Below are 20,292 nucleotides of genomic sequence, written 5' to 3' on the forward strand. Positions count from 1 at the left end.
ACACTATTGTCTTCTGTAGAGCTGCTTTACAGCAGAATTTAATTGTGTTTGCATCACTAATCGTTATTTCCCCGTTTATCACTATAAAGCTGCTTTGAAACAATCTCTATTGTATAAAGCACTATATACTTATAGGTGACACGCTAAAGTACTTAAAGTAAGTGATTTGAACAAACCTCTAACCCTTAGTATGAGCAAAAATAATAGTGATGAAAGCTACAGAAATAAACCTAGAAAATGCCAGACAATCTTGTTTCTCCCAGTTCTGGAGGCTATTGTAGATGAGGGCAAAAGGTCATGGATAATTTTATCACTTGACATTCCTTACAACAATGGTTACAGCATTTGAACGGACAGGAGGAGATGCCCTCCCTGCCCCGCAGAGACCCGCACATGGGCACAGGCCGTTCCCACACCCACCCAATCTGAGAAACAGGAAAAACAACAAGAAGAGAACATCAGCTCACATGGAGATGGTATAACTTTAAAGCTGCAGTCCGTAGTTTTTCCTCTTTGTCGCCATCTCTGTTCGAAATCTGCAATTGCAGTTATTCGCGGATTAATCAGCTTTACGTGGGTTGTGCCTCGGCACGGCACAGTGCGGATGAATCCGATGTTTTGAGGAGAATGTGCGGCTGTCAGTCGCCGCCGGTGTGGATGCTGTCATTCACAATCACAGATTCTACTTTTTGGAAGTATGACCAACATAAGGATTTTCACCAGTTAATGTCGTCTGAACAAGTAACATCCACTTTTGTTCTGACCAACTAAGGGGAAAAAAGCATTGCAGTAAATCGCACTGATTAAATCTAACGATCGCTTATCATATCACGTCAAACCGTGCAAATTATACTTTGTTCTCAAATTGTTAATGTTAACAACATCAGCATTGCGTGACTACATTTAATGCCCTTCCGATATTATCCTTGTGTTCACACGGGCCGGTTGCAGTCTCTTTTATTCTGTAGACACTCCGAAGTCCGAAGTCTTTTGCGTTTTACATCGGGTGAATCTCCAGTTGTCACGGGTGATTGTCGTTTGAACCTTTCTGGATCCGCCATCAAATTGATAAGTTTAATTATATCAAGTTCTGTGAGAAAAGGCTATAAATCTCCACCTCCAACATCCTCACACTCATAGCCTACTAGCCGAGACTCTTCTTTATGTGGACAGATGTGACGTAATGACGCACAGACATGCTCCACCAGCACCACTGGAACTAAAAACATTACTACAAGCTTACCGTTTTGAATCAAGCTAAGGCAAGCAGAGAGTTTTTAACACTGGCTGGTTATGTACTTGCTCAAAAACTCATTTTTAACCCAAAAAAGTTACGGACTGCAGCTTTAACAGTGATAGAATCAAAATGTATGATTTTATTTAATGGCCCTGGCCATGAGTATTCACCGTCCCAATGTGTGGTGAACCAGGGTCCTTACCAGTGCCCGAATTTATGTACACGATATACTGAGAGCTCAGGAGCTGATTCAGACACAGCCTTTGTTTCTTATCAGAAGTCACAAATCTCTTAGTGATTATTGGATGGGCGGCACGCTACGAATAATGTCTGGTGTATGGAAGAACTGCAGACCTGACAACCATTCATAGGGTCAAATAGAGCCTGGTTTAACCTCGCTATCTTTAAATGTTAATGCTTTATTGTGTCGTTAACTTTGACAGCCCTAAACTCAACACAAGAGAGATTGTCTTCACACACCGTATGAGTTGCAGTTTTCCCGCCCCCTTTTGATTGACAGGATATAATCGGCCCTGATCATTGGCTGTTTTTCTGCTCTTTTCAGCCAATGGCAAAATAACTGCTTTCATAATATAAAATTGATACATAATATATAATTTTTAATTGCTTTTTAATTTAATTTACTGCTGTCATGGCTGATACATAATCTAAAATTGATACAAAATATATCATTTTTAATTGCTTTTTAATTTAATTTAAATATATTATAATAATATTAATGGCATTTTCATCACGCTGAGATGTTGGCTGAAGTGTGTTTGGCTTAGAAACGGTGTCACTGATGCTGTAATGAGAGTCTATATTGAGAAACTGAATAGACTGACATCAAACCATCTTTTCCAGAAATATTCCCAGGCCTGGTGTGTGCATTAGTGTCTATCGACAGGAACATTTTAAAGACCAGCGAGGGGACTCGGGATCGGAGGTGTGCGTTTATGAAGACTGGCAGGATAGTATCACCTTAAATGTTCTCTGAGGGATTCCTCCTGTATTAAACACCAAGCTCTCCTGACCAAACTAACCGCCAGCTCATAAACCTCGTAAACCCTGCTGGATCACAAACAATCTGTCCACAGTATCTCTGAGAGCAGTAAACCAGCAGCGGGGAAGGAGTCGAGCAAACCCTCTTCACATTTCATTTACTGAGGTTTATGCTTTAAACATAATGACATAACATTTTCCTTGTCTAGTGTACCTTGGCACGTCCTCTCATTGGTCAGAAGTTTGTATCCTTTCTTGCAGCTGCACTCGAAGCTGCCCACCGTGTTTCTGCACACATGGTCACACCCTCCGTTGTTCATGCGGCATTCATCAATGTCTGAGAGAGAGAGAGAGAGAGAGAGAGAGAGAGAGAGAGAGAGAGAGAGAGGGGAATGAATGCTGGGTAGTTTGAGCAAATACACATGCACAGGATTAGTACCGTTGCTTTCAGTTTACCATGATTCAAACCAGGAGGAGGGGATGAATGAGAAAATAATAAAAAGGTAAAAGGGGTGATTGACCGCAAATATGAGAGATTTGTCTGGGCTTAAACTATCAGCTCACTGTTTGAATCCGAAAAAAAAAAAAAAAAAATTTTTTTTTTTATGTATTTTTATTTTTATTCGGATTCAAACCGATAGTTTAATTTTTTTTAATTTTTTTTTTTACTTTCCTCCTTTAAAATAAAATAAAGTACAAAATGGAAAACCTTATAACACACTTTACAATAAGGTCTCATTTGTTAACATTAGTTAATGCATTAGATATTTAAATATAATACTATATTAATATTTTTAAAGCATTTATTAATCTTTGTTAACGTTAGTTAATAAAAATCTAATTGTTCATTGTTATTTCATGTTAACTATATATATAGTTAACTAATGTTAATCAATGAAACCTTATTGTAAAGAATTCAAATATTTAAGAAAAAAAGTCTCCCAACTCTCAATTAATTCACCTTGACTGCAGACAGTTTTTGTAAAAAACAAACATTGCTTAATTGATATTTACAGTTATTGAAGTGAACTGAATCAACACTGAACTGACTCGATGTGAATAAAAATAATGGCACTATTGTCTTTTTACAGCAGAATTTGAATTTATCTCATATTTGATGAAGTTTGCAACACTGATTCTGTTATTTTCCTATTTTTCACAATGAAGCTGCTTTGAAACACTGTTATATAAAGCGCTGTATAAATACATGCCTTAAATATTGCTACCATATTGCTAATTTTGCTTCACCCACCATACAATTTATCAGAGAAATGCACATTAAGTAACACATTTAAGTCCAAATATGAAGTTTGTGATATTAACAGTTGCACAGCCACTCCTCTAAAATCTGAAATTATTACATGTATGCATTTGGTAAAGGCTTTTATCCAAAGCGATTTACTTGTATTCAAGGAATAAAAAAAGATGTTTTTTTCTCAGTATTTTTGCCTTGTTTTCCAGTACAAATATTGAAACATTCTTAAAAAGAGATACATTGAGAAACAAAATTTTATTTTCTGCAAAAATGTATTAAAATGAAGTGACTTAAAGCATAAAACAAATCTGCCAATAGAGCAAAAAATAATAAATAGATTCCGCTTTAAATTAAGTGGTAACTCTTTACAATAAGGCTCCATTAGTTAACACATGTTCGTGTATTAACTAACATAAACTAGCAATGAGCAATACATTTTTTCTTACAGTATAATTAATCTTTGTTAACAATACAAATATAGGCCTATACAATCCTCATAGTTAGCTGATGTCAGCTCAGGTCCATTAACTGATATTAACAGATACAACTTTTGATTTGAATAATGTATTAGTAAATGTTGAAATTAACATCAGCTGATATTACGTAGAGTCACTTAATTTTGATATATTTTTCAGAAAACACGACCAAGTATTTCAAGTCATTTTGCTTCTCAAGTAAATGTATCTTGATTTATGAATGTTCAGATATTTGTACTGGACAACGAGACAAAAACACAGAGAAAGAAAATCCGTTTTTTTTACAGTTCATGAGCTAAACAAGTTCGAGCGACGGGAATCTAAGAAAAGAAGTGCGAAACTGAGGGAAAGAGAGGAGGGTAAGAGAAATGACTGAAAATGGAAGAAGACGTATTGTGCCAGACACACATGGAGTGAATGTGCGACTGCTGGAACACTAGACCTCATGGGGCTCGAACAGGAGAAACTCTTTCAGCACCGCGTCTCCTCTGGCCTGTTCTCTCAGAATTGGGGATCAGTATATCATCAGCTCGTCCGGCTCCGCTCAGGCTTTGATTGAGCTGGTCTGGATGTTTCTGATTACGGCTGAATCATCGGAGTAAATGAGGCGTTCATCTCAGAGAGAGGCTGCATCATCTGGATAAAATAACGGCTCCTTTGCTCGTGTCTTCTCGTGCCAGTGCTGTCTGGGGATATTTCCTTTGTTTCTTCTACAGCAGAACTAATAAAACTCAATGTTCTTGTATCGGTCTTGTTAGCGTAACGTTATGAGCGCTCGAGGCGACGCAGGCTCCCAGTCTTGGCCGAAACAACCCACAAGTCTCCACTTCCAGTTTGTATTCGCCTCTTTTATTCTTCGTAAAACTCTTTAGTGTTCATCAAGCACTTATTGATTTTCTTAATAAGTATTCATTCATTCATGTAGACTTTTTTTTTAGATCAAGAGCGAGAGGTGTATTTAAGGAAATTTCATCTTGGTGGCTAAAAAATTTTGACAATTCAGAGATTTCATTTCTAGCCTTGCACTCAGAGATTTACTACAAGGTTTCATTGGTTTCATTTACATTTGTTACTGTAACATGAACTAACCAATGAGAAATACTTCTAAAACATTAATGTTCATTTCAACATTTACTACTACACCAAAAGTTGTATCTGTTAATATTTTTTAATGGATCAGAGCAAACATTAACTAACAATGAACATGTCTATTTTTATTAAACTAACGTTACAGACAGACAGACAGACAGACAGATAGATAGATAGATAGATAGATAGATAGATAGATAGATAGATAGATAGATAGATAGATAGATAGATAGACAGATAGATAGACAGATGGAGATGATAGATAGATAGATAGACAGATGGATAGATAGATAGATATATAGATGGATAGATAGACAGATGGAGATGAAAGATAGATAGATAGATAGATAGATAGATAGATAGATAGATAGATAGACAGACAGACAGACAGACAGACAGACAGACAGATGGAGATGATAGATAGATAGATAGATAGATAGATAGATAGATAGATAGATAGATAGATAGATAGATAGATAGATAGATAGATAGATAGATGGATGGATAGATGATAGATAGATAGATAGATAGATAGATAGATAGATAGATAGATAGATAGATAGATAGATAGATAGATAGATAGATAGATAGATAGATAGACAGATGGAGATGATAGATAGATAGACAGATGGATAGATAGATAGATAGATAGATAGATAGATAGATAGATAGATAGATAGATAGATGGATAGATAGATGATAGATAGATAGATAGATAGATAGATAGATAGATAGATAGACAGACAGACAGATGGAGATGATAGATAGATAGACAGATGGATAGATAGATAGATAGATAGATAGATAGATAGATGATAGACAGATGGATAGATAGATGATAGATAGATAGATAGATAGATAGATAGATAGACAGACAGACAGATGGAGATGATAGATAGATAGACAGATGGATAGATAGATAGATAGATAGACAGATGGATAGATAGATGATAGATAGATAGATAGATAGATAGATAGATAGATAGATAGATAGATAGATAGATAGATAGATAGATAGATAGATAGATAGATAGACAGACAGACAGATGGAGATGATAGATAGATAGATAGACAGATGGATAGATAGATAGATAGATAGATAGACAGATGGATAGATAGATAGATAGATAGATAGATAGACAGACAGACAGACAGACAGACAGATGGAGATGATAGATAGATAGACAGATGGATAGATAGATGATAGATAGATAGATAGATGGATAGACAGATAGATAGATAGATAGATAGATAGACAGATGGATAGATAGATAGATAGATAGATAGATAGATAGATAGATAGATAGATAGATAGATAGATAGATAGATAGATAGATAGATAGATAGATAAATCTCTTCTGTGATGTACTACATTTTTGCAAAGAAAGGCGATAAGAAATTGTAGCTCTCACTGAAACCTCGAAATCTGTCTCCACATAAAATCTGTTCTGATTGGCTGGAATTTTATTATTTTCTCTTATCTAGGACAGAAGAGTGATGTGATGCATGTCGGACTAACCAGGATTAGACCGATCCTTCAGATGAGCGGATGATCTCAGTGTGTGTGTTCGTACCTTTGCAGGTCTTCCGGTCCGGCTGTAATGTGAATCCCACCGGACAACTGCATCGCACTCCGGTCACAGCGTCATGACACGTGCTGTCGCAGCCGCCGTTATTGACTGCGCACGTCTCTGAAAACACACACACACACACACACACGCACACACATATACACACACATATACACACACACACATACACACACACACACAGAAGCAGTCAGGACAGGAACAACGCAACATGTTTGTGCACATCAAACTTTATGGAGTTCCCATTTTCCAAACTCTGAACAGCTTTCGATGAGTTAGTCATAAACGCAGCACATGCAAGTGAGCAGCAAACGCCTGTGCGTCGAGTGTAAGAGCGTCGCCTGACGGGAGGGTTAGAGCTCAGCGCTGGGCATAAGCAGCATATTAATAATACTTCACAATGACCATGAGGCTTAAAGCATTACAAATGTACATAAACTTGAACTTTGCTCAACTTTGTTGCATCACCAAAAGTCATTTTGTTCCTGGAAACTGTTGTACAAGTTAACCACCCTTTTAAAGTATCCCTATTTTGCTATTTTAAAGGCTCATCATTTTGTTTCGGAGACTCAAACAATAGGTTTACATGCATCCACTGTCAAAAACATAATAAACACTGCAGCACCAGCTCTTTTCTCACAGCGTCTGAAACAGTTCAGTCGAGGATTCTGTCACTCTAAACACCGCCTTTCCGAGAGCCTGCTCTGCTCTGATTGGTCAGATGGAACACAGTCTGTTGTGATTGGTCTCCTCTGCTCTGATTGGTCAGATGGAACACAGTCTGTCGTGATTGGTCTACTCTGCTCTGATTGGTCAGATGGAACACAGTCTGTCGTGATTGGTCTACTCTGCTCTGATTGGTCAGATGGAACACAGTCTGTCGTGATTGGTCTACTCTGTTCTGATTGGTCAAATGGAACACAGTCTGTTGTGATTGGTCTACTCTGCTCTGATTGGTCAGATGGAACACAGTCTGTTGTGATTGGTCTATTCTGCTCTGATTGGTCAGATGGAACACAGTCTGTTGTGATTGGTCAACTCTGCTCTGATTGGTCAGATGGAACACAGTCTGTTGTGATTGGTCTCCTCTGCTCTGATTGGTCAGATGGAACACAGTCTGTTGTGATTGGTCTCCTCTGCTCTGATTGGTCAGATGGAACACAGTCTGTTGTGATTGGTCTACTCTGCTCTGATTGGTCAGATGGAACACAGTCTGTTGTGATTGGTCTCCTCTGCTCTGATTGGTCAGATGGAACACAGTCTGTTGTGGTTGGTCTCCTCTGCTCTGATTGGTCAGATGGAACACAGTCTGTTGTGATTGGTCTCCTCTGCTCTGATTGGTCAGATGGAACACAGTCTGTTGTGATTGGTCTACTCTGCTCTGATTGGTCAGATGGAACACAGTCTGTTGTGATTGGTCCACTGCTCACAGCGTGTGTCTGAAACCAAAACGCCTATTGCAATATCTGAATTTCAGCTCTTCTTCAGCACTTGATACACACAGTGAAACGATACTTCGCGTCGGTTTTACTGTATCTTTGAAACTTTGCAAACCTTTTACCTTCACACACAGATATATTACACACTACATGAAAGGTAATATCTGAGAAAGCATAATAGGGCACTTTAAATGGTCATTATTATAATAATCTTGTTATTTATTTTATTTGTTCCTTTCAGTGTTTGGGATAGTCAATAAAACCAATTTTAAGATATGAACAACAAAAAAAAAGCAAACAATGTTAATCTATTGTATAGTGATGTAAATAAACAAACAAACAAATAAATAATTTTAAAAAGCAACAAAATGTTTTCTCTCTTTATGATGCTCTCTTCAAAATCGAAGCACAATAACTGTCATGAATAAGGGTTTAGCATAAAGCTCTGCTGGGATTCAGAAGAACAACTTTATAATAGAGAGAGAGAGATGGATAGATATACATGTTGGTTGTGTGTGCCAGGGTGCGGGTGTGTGTCACAACATGCCTCTAAAACGCTTAAGAGATTCACTTACTGCATCAATCTCTGATTATAAGGTTTGACATCTTTGGCTTTTGAGAGCTGAAAAATGCTCACACACAAAACCTCCTCTTTGTGTGGGTAAATTCTGCCACCTGAAAAGATTTGATTCAGCTGTGTGAGTGGATATAAATATAATCTTTTGATAGAGGAGATGATAAGCGGTGTCTGATGCGCTGGCAGACTCTGTAAGACACCTGTGAGGTTACTGAAGCAAGCTTTCCACTAAACGCTAATGATCCGTGTAGCGAACAGAGCACCGGCAATGTTAACCATAAACCCAAAACATCATGGCTACTGATGTAACCCTCATTCCCTGATGGAGGGAACAGAGATGTTATGTCGAAGACTGATAAATGGGGTCTCACTTGGGAGAGTCAATCACCTCTGACTTGTAGAAAAAGTATGTTTTATTAACAAAGTTCGGGAGAATTATCATGGGAGGAGCTCATCCAGTCAACTCAATTAGCATCAGGAGGTGTATATACAGCAGATTTACCACTGTTATATGATGGTTTTCCAGCATCACTCCACCATATCCTCACTTACTAGTCCTATCCCAACCTGGAATGGGGGAAGTACACTGGGTTCGGGCCAAAATCCGAGCTCGGACGCCACGCCAAATACTCATATCCTTTACTCTATTTAATTATATGTAAGTGTGAACTCGTGAAACAGCCAATGGAATTGGAGAGTGGAATTTGCATGCTAAGCCACTCCCCCATACATACAGGCATATAAGATGGCGGCACGCATCCACTCATTCAGGTTTATGCTGTTCATTCACCGTTCAGCGGTGGTTCAGGGTTGTGGCAGGAGGGACGTAACGTCTCCGTTCTCTCCTTCAGGGAACGAGGGTTACATCAGTAACTAAGACGTTAGTTCGAAGACTGATAAATGGGTCCCTATGGAAAGCACCACAGCCACTGAACCGTTGAGTGTTGGAGACACAGATGCTGGCAAGCCGGAGCGTGCCCTTTTGGCAACTGCTCTCATTTAGTCGTAACCTACCCAGCATCCCACGTAAGCCCACAGAATAATAGTCCTCCATGCCAACAGGACGGAAGGGACGAGGCTTATCATGGAGACGGTCGTATCTGCTGTTCCTTTTACATGTTGTTTCATGGGAAGAGTGCTTCGGTTCTCAATTCCCTTTGTTTCAGCCATTACCAGTGTTATTAATGCTGGGAAAGCATACCTAGTCCAATGGAGAGGGAAGCTACGGAGGCCATTTTTTTATTATTAAAAAGTGTTTAAATGTTCGCCGGTTCCCGCCTCCTTCTTCCCATAACAACATACCTTCGCTACATTACTGTAATCAGTTTACCATTAAATAACTCATTACATTTTCCCAAGGTTTATTTCTCCATTCTGTCACCTGATGGAGTTTTGGTTCCTTACCACTGTTGCCTTTTTCAACTTTGGCTTTTGGTTTGCTTAGTTGGGGACATTTAATTTAATATTCAACAATAATATTGATCTGCCTGCATTGACACCATTATATGAGAACTGAACTGAGCTGGACGATGACATCACTGTTTTCTCCAGAGCTGCCATTTATATAAATTAACTAAATAAAAAACTTTTTTACAACAAAAATGAACTGAACTTACGCTATTTTCTTCTAGAAACAAACTTTGTTGCATTATTTTCCTGTTATCTCTGTAAATCTGCTTTGAAACAATCGGTATTGTAAAAAAGCGCTATATAAATAAAGGTGACTATTAAAACAGCTCATAACTACATGCATTTTATGATTTTATGAACAAGTTAAAATATAAAATATAAAAAACAATGATAATTTTTTTCATTTTATAACAAACAAAAAAACAAACAAACCAATCAATCAACCAACTAATAAATACTTACTTATTTACTTATTTATTTATTTATTTTCCAGACAAAGCTCTGCAGAATTTACCCCGCACAAATTAGCAAATTATTAGCAAATTAGGATTAGCAAAAACTGGGAAAGTTGTCATGTCAACTCCTGCATTATAGTGGCACATTTCTCATGGGCAGGCACCGTTCACATAGTCTTAAGCAAAATATAAAGCTCTAGTTTTAGAAGCAGAGTACACCTCATCCAGATATAGCTATCATTTCACCAATGCTGTAGCTTTAAAAAAGGATGTCTTTAAAAAAGTATTTCGCCAAAGGCATCAGGCTCCTCTCAGAGGAGAGGGCTACAAATAAACTACCATAAGACCTTCTTTTCAGACTTCAACCATGCACTTCAAACATCAAGCATCTTACACCTTCCTCATGGAACATAGACAAAACAGCGGCTTTTGAGGATTTTGAGGCACCTGTGCGTGCCGAGACCCATTCAAAACACTTCCACTCGTGTCAGAATACATAAATGAACGACTTTGCTTAGGATGCATCGCAACACTCAAGAATCTTCTGAATACAGCCAAGAATTTCCATAAACTCTCTCTATTCGGCGCTCTTTGAGAGGAGTTCACTGTTAAGAGTCTTCATGTTGAGAGAAAGCACACTCATTAACTAGTACCCAGCAGGCAGTTTGCGGTGTATAAAATCACCTCCAAGGAAAGTTCAGGGAGAAGGATTTTCTGCCGAGGCAATATTCGAGATTGCACTCAGTTAATTGCAATTAGGTCATTTAATGTTTTCCCCAGAGATCTGATCATCTCATCTGTCCTCTCTTCTGCCATTCTGACCACTGAAACTTTAACCAAAAAAAGACAGCTGACAGTACATTTTGCAAGTGTATTTTGTGAAATAACGAATATAAACCCTAGACTCTACTGGCATGTTAGTACCACTATGGTAATTGGAAGGTTCAACTAATGCCCTTTTACAAAGTCTTGAATTAGTTTTTGGCCTCTACTAGAATACGTTTTAATGCTAGAATGGTAAAAAAAAAAAAAAAAGTTATTGTCTCTATGAAGCCCCTCCTTCTGAAAAGCACACTGTGCTCTGATTGGTCGACTGGACCGGTGTGTTGTAATTGGTCAAGCGCTTCGAGTGCATTTGGGAAATGTCCCGCCCCTTACCATAACCGCCAGTTTCAACACACTTCTAACTAACTCAACCAGGCCCCGCCCCTTTAATCTGCATATTAATTATTTAAATGAGGAATATTGTGACGTGTTTGTTCCCGGAAGAAAACTCAAAACTACAAATGGAGGCGTTCCAGGGAGTTCAGAAACACTGACACTGATATAGAGAAGATCTCCCGCTGGAGGGACTAACAACTCCAACTAACAACAAACAGCAACATTACACAAAGGTGACAATGTAAAACAGCATAATGGGTCCTCTTTAAGAAAAACCCTCCTCTGACGTTCAGCTAGTGCTCAGGAATTGCAAGTGTTGGCACACTTAGTTTCTGTAAGGGTTGGAACAAGTCGGGAACATGCCGCCAGAGGTAGAGCTATTTGGTAAATATGACAGCTGTTGGCACAGGTCTCTCTCAGCCTCGACCAAACACATCGGTCCACATTAAATCCACCCTGTTAAAAGGTTGTCGTGCAAACAAGCTCGTTTTTCAAAAAATGCCATTGCTTTCCAGGGCGAGAAAATAACATGAGATGACAGAAAGAGAAACAAAGTGAGATGAGATTTTGGTACTGGGACAAAGGTTGTCCTTGGGCTTTGGTGTACAGTATTTGCCGTGCGCTTATTTCGGGCCGAATAAACAGGATCCCGAGACACCGACAGCCAGCATGCAGATTTAGTGCCAGAACGAATCAGTCTCCTTTATAAACTCAGAGCCCTGTGCAATCAAAAGTGTGTAAACCCAAAACAAAACGCTTTCACAATCTGAAGTCATGCATGATGAACTTTGAAAAACGAAGTACAGTGATGTGTTATAGCAAGTCCGATTGAATTCCATTACAAGAATTTATCCCCAGAAAAACATTATTCTAATATATATAGATATAATATACAAAGCTCTGCAGAATAAAGGCCCATTCACATCAAGGATGATAACTATAATAACGATAAATATATATTTAAAAAAAATCATTTTACATTTAGAAAGCAGAGTCCACACCACAACGATAACGACAGAGAGGAACGATATCGTTGGAATCGATTGCAGAATGATTTGAAGATTTGATTTCAGTCTTTGGAAAAACGTGAGCTGAATCTGACCCGTTTTCCCCTTCATAGTAAAGAGTCATAGGAGACTGCAGCGACTTCATTGTTAAACCCTCATTAGACATGCTTTCTGATTAAAGAATGGGCAGTTCCTAATGAGGAGGTTGCAAGCAAGATTGGTGTCAGGTTTTCATTCGGGCAATTCTAGAGAATAACCATTTTAACATGGGTAAAGTTCATTTTGTTGATCTCCTGATTGCCAGAATGGACCCACAACCCAAGAAATTGGTGCAATAAAGGTTAGTAAGAGTTCCAGCATAACCACACCCACTGTGCAAAGAAGTAGCCAATAGGAATCAAGCTAGAGAAATTGACATATTTACCATTGGGTAACAGCTGTGGCTGCAGTGGCTGCTGTTGGACACTCCTTTCCTCTGCATACACACACACACATTACAAAAACACTGCTTAGTCTTCCAAGATTTACTTTTTTTAAAACTTTATAAGACACCCTGGCCAGTCAAATTAAATTTTTAGTAACCCTGGTGCTCAAACTGACCCTTTTATGAGGCTGCAAGGGCAATTTACACTGCAAAAATGATGTTCTCCCTCTAGTATTTTTGTCCTGTTTTCCAGTATAAATATATAAATATTCTAAAATCAAGATACATTTACTTGAAAAACAAAATTCCTTAAGATAGTGTTGTTTTCTGAAAAATGTATCAAAATTAACTACGCTTAAAACATGTCAGGAAAATGAACTTGTTTTCCCTCTCAATTAAATTTATTTTTCTTACTCCACTGGCAAATTTTTCTTGTTTTAGACATAAAGTCACTTCAATTTGATATTTTTTTCAAGTAAATGCATCTTAATTTAAGAATGTTTAGATATTTGTACTGCAAAACAAGACAAAAATACTGAGGAAGAAAGTCATTTTTTGCAGAGTAGTTCATAAACGCCCTGTCGAAAGACCAGCTTAAACCAATCTAAGGTTTGCAGGTACTGACTGTAGTTGGTTTAAGCTGGTTTAGAGCCCCAAACCCCAGTTAAACCATCAGACGAGGCCAGTCTGATCAGTGGAAACCTCCTGGTTTAAGATGGTGGTGTTTTCAGCACTCGAATCAGTTTCGTACACTTTCGTACAGAGAACAACAAGGCCGAGTGTTAGTCTTCTTCATGCAACACTCTCACGTATTTGTGTCTTGTTTTCCAGTACAAATATCGAAACATTCTAATATCAAGATACAGTTACTTGAGGAGCATATTAATATTGTTTAGATATTTGTACTGGAAAACAAGCCAAAAATACTGAGAAAGAACAGCACTTTTTGCAGTGTAGACGCAGACCAGTTAGTGTGAGTCTGACTACAACCAGACACTTCATGGTAAACATCCAAAATGAGCTGGAAGGCTTGATTTGATGTCATGCAGAGACAAATTGTGGCAATGATTCCCGCTGCAGTTCATCTAAGACATTCCATCACTTACCTGTGCTGTGACTTCTCTGTTTACATCTACAGGTAACCAAACTACCACGTAAACAAAGTCTGTCTGACCAAAGGACAAAACACTAACAAAAATATGTTCCAAGAATGTTTTGCTAATCTTCCCATTAAGTAATGAAAATGTTATTTCTAAACATACGCAGAATGTTAAAAACGTTAAAATGTTTTTACGAAAATGGTTCAACGAATGTTAAAGGAACATTCCATTTTAGAATTTTGCAAACATTATAGGAATGTTACTTTTAAATGTTCTCGGAATGTTCCGAAACAGGGTAGTAACATTTAAAAAAACGGTAACACTTTACAATAAGGTTTGTTAGTTAACATTAGTTAACTACATTAGTTAACATGAACTAACAATGAACTGCACGTATACAGCATTTATTAATCTTTGTTAATGTTCATTTCAACATTTACTAATACTTTATTAAAATCTTATTAACATTAGTTAATGCACTGTGAACTAACATGAACTAACAATGAACAGCTGTATTTTTAGTAACTAACGTTAACAAAGATTAACATATACAGTAACAAATGGATTGCTTATGGTTCATGTTAATACATAACTAATGTTAACTAATGAACCTTATTGTAAAGTGTTACCAAAAAAACAAACATTAAATGAACGTCAAACTGAAATGTTTCAGATAACTTTGAGTGAACATTCTATTAACGTTAATGTTACATTAACGCAACGTTTGTTCATAACTTTGAGAGAACCTTGCCAGAACATTAGCCAAAGTTCTGAGAAAGTTCCCTGTTAGATGGGGAACTTGCTTATGAAACAAACGTTTTAAACAATATGATGCCTGGGGATTGTGTGTACCAGCCAGATGTGAGCATCTGTTTCGGATTAGCATCACTCTCAGGCTACGAATCTCCACAACCCTTTTGTTTGCTAAGTGTCTTCTGAGGAAATGTTCGTGCAAATCTACTGGCTTATGCTTGTCGTTTGATTGTAGGATCACATGAAGATGCCTGGACCCATGTGGAAAAACACTTAGCGGTTAGCTGTTAGCTGTTAAATATATAGGATATGTTAAGAGTGAATTCCACTGGAAAGCGAGCATCACTTACTACAGTACTTGCTCCGAAGAAAACGTTGTGTACAGCCTACAAGAAGACATACGACTGTTAAGATTGCTGTGGCAGATTCACTATGGCTGGATGTGTTTTTAAAGGGATAGTTCAACCCCCAAAAAATGAAATCCTGTCATCATTTACTCACTCTCATGTCGTTCCAAAGCTTTCATCGAATGAAGGACCCCTTTGATATTCAATGTATTGAGAAAAAACAGAAACATTCTAAAAAAATATCTTCTTTTGTGTTCTACAGAAGAAAGAAATTCATAAAGGTTTGGAACAAAATGAGAGTGAGACAATTATTTTCATTTTCGGGTAAACAACCCATTTAAGGTGCACTACCATTTAAAAGTGTTGGTCAGTTAAAAAAAATAAAAAATAAAATAATCGAAAATAGCCTTCCTCTTCCTGGTATTTCTTCTGATTGCTTTCAGAGGGAAAAGCTGCCCATAACTGCTGGTCTAGGATCAGTTTTCTCCACGATAATAGTTTATTGGCAAAACAGATCGAAAAAGCGACAGTGCTTATCTGTGTTAACGCTCTTGAGAGCATCAAAGGTTTCTATTTACAACGTGTTTTTGCAGCGTTGAGCACCTCTTAAACACCTCTGATTGGCCACTGCGTTCATAAGATCAACAGACATGTCTGTGATTAGCTATATTGCTATATTGCATGTCTGATGTTCTTATGAACGCAGTGGCCAATCAGAGGTGTTTAAGTTAGAATCTACTAACCACTGTTTTTGTTCAGCGCCGAGTTCTGCGTGCTCGCAAATCCTCTCATTATAACAAACGAAATGTAGACACAATGTAAATGATACCTTGTGCAATACAGACAACTTTATTGATTATAACAGAACTTTGTGAGATCGTGATGAACTTTTTCACGATTATAAAGCTGTTTGGGTGGTTTATCATGCATGCCAGTAGCCTATGCTTGCTTGTCTGTTCAAATGAACAGTGGTTTATGAATGTAGATGTTTTAATAACCAATCATTTTTGGGGAGTATTTATGCTGGGACAATGGGTAGGCGACATGTAACTTGAAACAATCTTATGGAAATTTCCTGAACGTACTGAAAAACTGATGGTTCTTAAATCCCAGATAAGACGGATAAGACAAATCACAATGAATTAATTGCCATTCGGGATCATATGATCATAAACAGGAACATTACTATAAAAATACACAGGTGCTGTATCTACAAAGTGCATCTTTGTCCATTGATGAACATTCAGAAGTAGTCATTCTGACTAAATAAAAAGTATTTCATTATATCACAGTCAATGTTTTACCAGTGCCCAGATTTATCACCACTTTGCAGAGTCGCTAACGGGACGGTGTGCGACTGCAACTGCCATTGAGACGAATGGGAACGCACTCAGGTATTATCTGTCAATAAACGCGGATGTGTGCTATTGGGTTTGTTTTATTGCCTTCCCATCTGCTCACCGTGCGCTTTCGAATCAAACCCCTTTGCTAAACCTGCCACGGCAAAACTTCAGCGACAGATTGTGAAGGATGGAAGCCGCATAAAGAGCAAAAGTAATCAGGGCGGCTGAAATCCATCACTTCTGAAGAAAAGAAGTCAATGAGGATGAAGAGAGAAGGGTTTAGAGAATAGATGAAGCAGCTCAAGGAACACAAAAAGCCACCCAGTGAGATCAGAGTGATTGATTTTACTCTACCAATGTGCCATTTCAAGATTAAAGTCCCAGAACTATTGCGCAGAGGCCCGAATCAAAGGATGTTAGGTTAAAAATGACAAGAGATCGCTTAAAGCTATTCCGAGCAAAATTGTTAACACCTGTTCATAAGGATCCATATCGTATTAATGAGGTCTGACTAACAAAAATACATGCGATCTGACGCACCGATGCAAACGCTGAGCTATTTCTGGTTTCTGGGCAAATCCATCCAGAGATGCTGAAGTGTTGGTCGGGCTCCAGTCACTGACCAAATCACTGCAATGGCATCTGAAAATGTCTTTAACACATGCTCCGTCTGGTCCTCTCAACCATTTTATTCGTAATATGTAGTAAACAACGTGAGGTGGGGATGGCAAGACTTGAAAAGAATGAAAAATGAAAGCTTGTGCTGAATGTTTCTTCGACTAGGACACTTTTGGCCGTGTGGACGTTTAGAAAATAAATTCCCTTAAAATACACTCTGACTAGTTTAAGTCATTTGTCAATTTGCAATTGCCAACAGTGGAAGAATTCTTTTTTTATTATTTTTTATTATTCTGAACCAACAAATTTTATTCCCACCACGTCATTTTAAAAAATAAACTCTTTTTGTTGCTATGGATAATTTTATGCTTTTTATTCCAGCATAAATACACAGAAATACTTTCACACTTTCTTCAAAGTTAGGCATAATAAAAAATGACAACTTGACAATCATCTTTACACACACACACACACACACACACACACACACACACACACACACACACACACACACACACACACACACACACACACACACACACACACACACACACACACACACACACACACACACACACACACCAAGGATGCATTAAACTGCAAAAGTGAGAGTAAAGACATTTATAATGTTACAAAATATTTATATTTCAAATAAATGCTGTTCTTTTGAACTTTCTATTAATCAAAGAAAATAATGTATCACACTTTCCACTCAAATATTATGTAGCACAACTGTTTTCAACATTGATATTAATCAGAAATGTTTCTTGAGCATCAAATCATCATATTAGAATGATTTCTGAAGGATCACGTGACGCTGAAGATTGGAGTATTGATACTGAAAATTCAGCTTTGATCACAGGAATAAATTACATTTTACAATATATTCACAAAGAAAATAGCTATTTTAAATGGCAATAATATTTCACAATATTACTGATTTTACTGTATTTTTGAACAAATTAATGCAGCCTTGATGAGCAGAAGAGACTTCTTTCAAAAGCATAAAAAAAATCTTACAATAGTAGTGTATTTGGTAACACACATTTTACTATTGTGTTTGAAAAGTAGCAAATAAGTGCATAATAAAGTCACATTAAAAAGTTTCCACAAAAGTTTAAATGTGACTTTGATATCACAAAAAGTCGGAGTCTGTTTTTATAAAAATCAATCCCCCAGGACATAAAAGTGGCTGTCGTTGAGGAAACATCCATCTCTCCTCTCTCTTCTCACCTTCTCTTATCATGCCAACGGTTTCCATCTCCTCAGGGGATTGTGGGTAGGCCACATCAATTACTCTGTGACTCCAGCCCATCGCTCAACAGGGGCTCATTAATAAGTTCAGCTTGTTTTATTGTGGCTTTCTGGCCTATTAGAGCCCGTGAGAGAGCGAGGCCTGGATTCCTGCGACCCTGACAGATTCACCGCACGCCTCTGGCCTCTGTGGCCTGAGCTTTACTCTTTCAGTTTGGTCTTCGGGGGCCGTCAGACACGCCAGACGTCTCATTTGCGGAGCTGCTGGCAGGTTTTGGGGGGAACAGAGGGGTAATAATAGGGCGTCTGAGTGAGACCTTGACATAAGAGCTGGATCCAGTCGAGGAGAGAGAGTGCAAAAGAACGGATCAGAAGCCAGACTAACCACCGTTCGGTCGGGAAACAAGGTCCCTGATATTTAGGCTGCTTTTAAAGGTCTGTCTTTGAGAGCGCGTGTATGTTTGTTTCTATTTGGATGTGGCCGCTGAGAGGAGCGGTTGCTAACTTAAGGATTCATAATGCCATCCTGAAGTCTGCGGATCCGCTTGTTTTATGACTTTTCCAGCTGTTATGGCCAACGCTCCCAAGATCCATTTTCAGCTTTAGCTTACACAAACAGATAAAAAGTGTCTTTTACATATGAGCATCAGTTTCTGTCGCTGAGTAGCGGTAATAATGAGGATCGAATTCAATGCGACTAAACAACATAAAAAAGTATTAAATATTCACTTTTCTTTAAAAAAATAAAGAAATATTTATTGGTGATTCTCAAAAACAAATGTCCAGATATTAGGAGAAATAGAAACAAATTATTAATTTGCAAAATTATTATTTATTTGTATTATTTTTTTAATCATAATAATGATAATTTTCAAAGCTAATGATCAATTAGGGGGGGGAAATCATAAGGGGTAAAGTAAGTCTCACTTTGACATATATTGACAGTCTGATGACAAAATATAATAATAGTAATAATAATAGTAGAAGTAGTACTAAAACTACTACTACTACAAATAATAATAATAATTCATATTATTATTAGAAATTATACAGAAAAAGTAGGACAAAAATAACAGATCTAAAAACACACAAAAAACTAATTTATATACAATGAAATTCATTATGACTGCAATTATTATTACTAGTATTATTGTATTTCAAGAAATGTACAAGCGAGACATACTTTAACTCAAAATCAATATACAGTATATATATATATATTTGAATTTTCCTGAAAACCTTGTCTCCTATATCTGGTACACAACTTCTATTATATGTATTTATGTATTTATTTAATTATTGTTCATGTTCTGAGTAGTTTTGCAAAAAATTATTAAATAAATATAATAGAAGTATATATATATATATATATAAATGGGGTAATTTTCCCTAAAAAATGTTAACAGTAGTTTTTCAAAAAAATAATAATAATAAAAAAAAATGTATAAAAAAATACACAACTATGAATCATCACAAAATTATTTTTTGGCACAGAGATTAATATTTCGTATGACATGTAATTCAGACTTGGCGTAAACAGCCATAAGTCTGCTGTGGTTCGCTAGTCCTTCAGGAATCACGGCTCAGTAATACAGAGGTCTGCTGTGATTGGTTGCAGTAATACAAAGCAAAGCTGTGATTGGCTAAAGAGGTGCAAAGAACAGCTGTGATTGACACACAAACGCACACACTTTTTATTCAGGTCATAAGCTGCTGGGTGTAATTAAAAAAAGATATACCTAATGCTAATTATGCA

General features: G+C 37.4%; 1 protein-coding gene across 6 annotated transcripts in view; it reads right to left on the minus strand.

Moving 5' to 3' along the window:
- Window positions 1–20,292, minus strand: part of scube3 (signal peptide, CUB domain, EGF-like 3) — a 115,789-nt gene that overhangs the window by 29,769 nt on the left and 65,728 nt on the right. For 2 of the 6 annotated variants that reach the window (XM_082145542.1, XM_082145541.1), the window contains exons 7-9: window positions 13,122–13,172; window positions 6,634–6,750; window positions 2,454–2,576 (exon numbers count right to left, since the gene is read on the minus strand). In XM_082145542.1, the coding sequence (XP_082001668.1) occupies window positions 2,454–2,576; window positions 6,634–6,750; window positions 13,122–13,172 (291 nt within the window). The remainder of the gene's footprint in view (window positions 1–2,453; window positions 2,577–6,633; window positions 6,751–13,121; window positions 13,173–20,292) is intronic. The other 4 variants (XM_082145545.1, XM_082145544.1, XM_082145543.1 and 1 more) reach the window with 3 other exon arrangements.

The sequence above is a fragment of the Leuciscus leuciscus genome, assembly GCF_965113295.1.
Source record: "Leuciscus leuciscus genome assembly, chromosome: 18".
Lineage (NCBI taxonomy): Eukaryota > Metazoa > Chordata > Actinopteri > Cypriniformes > Leuciscidae > Leuciscus > Leuciscus leuciscus.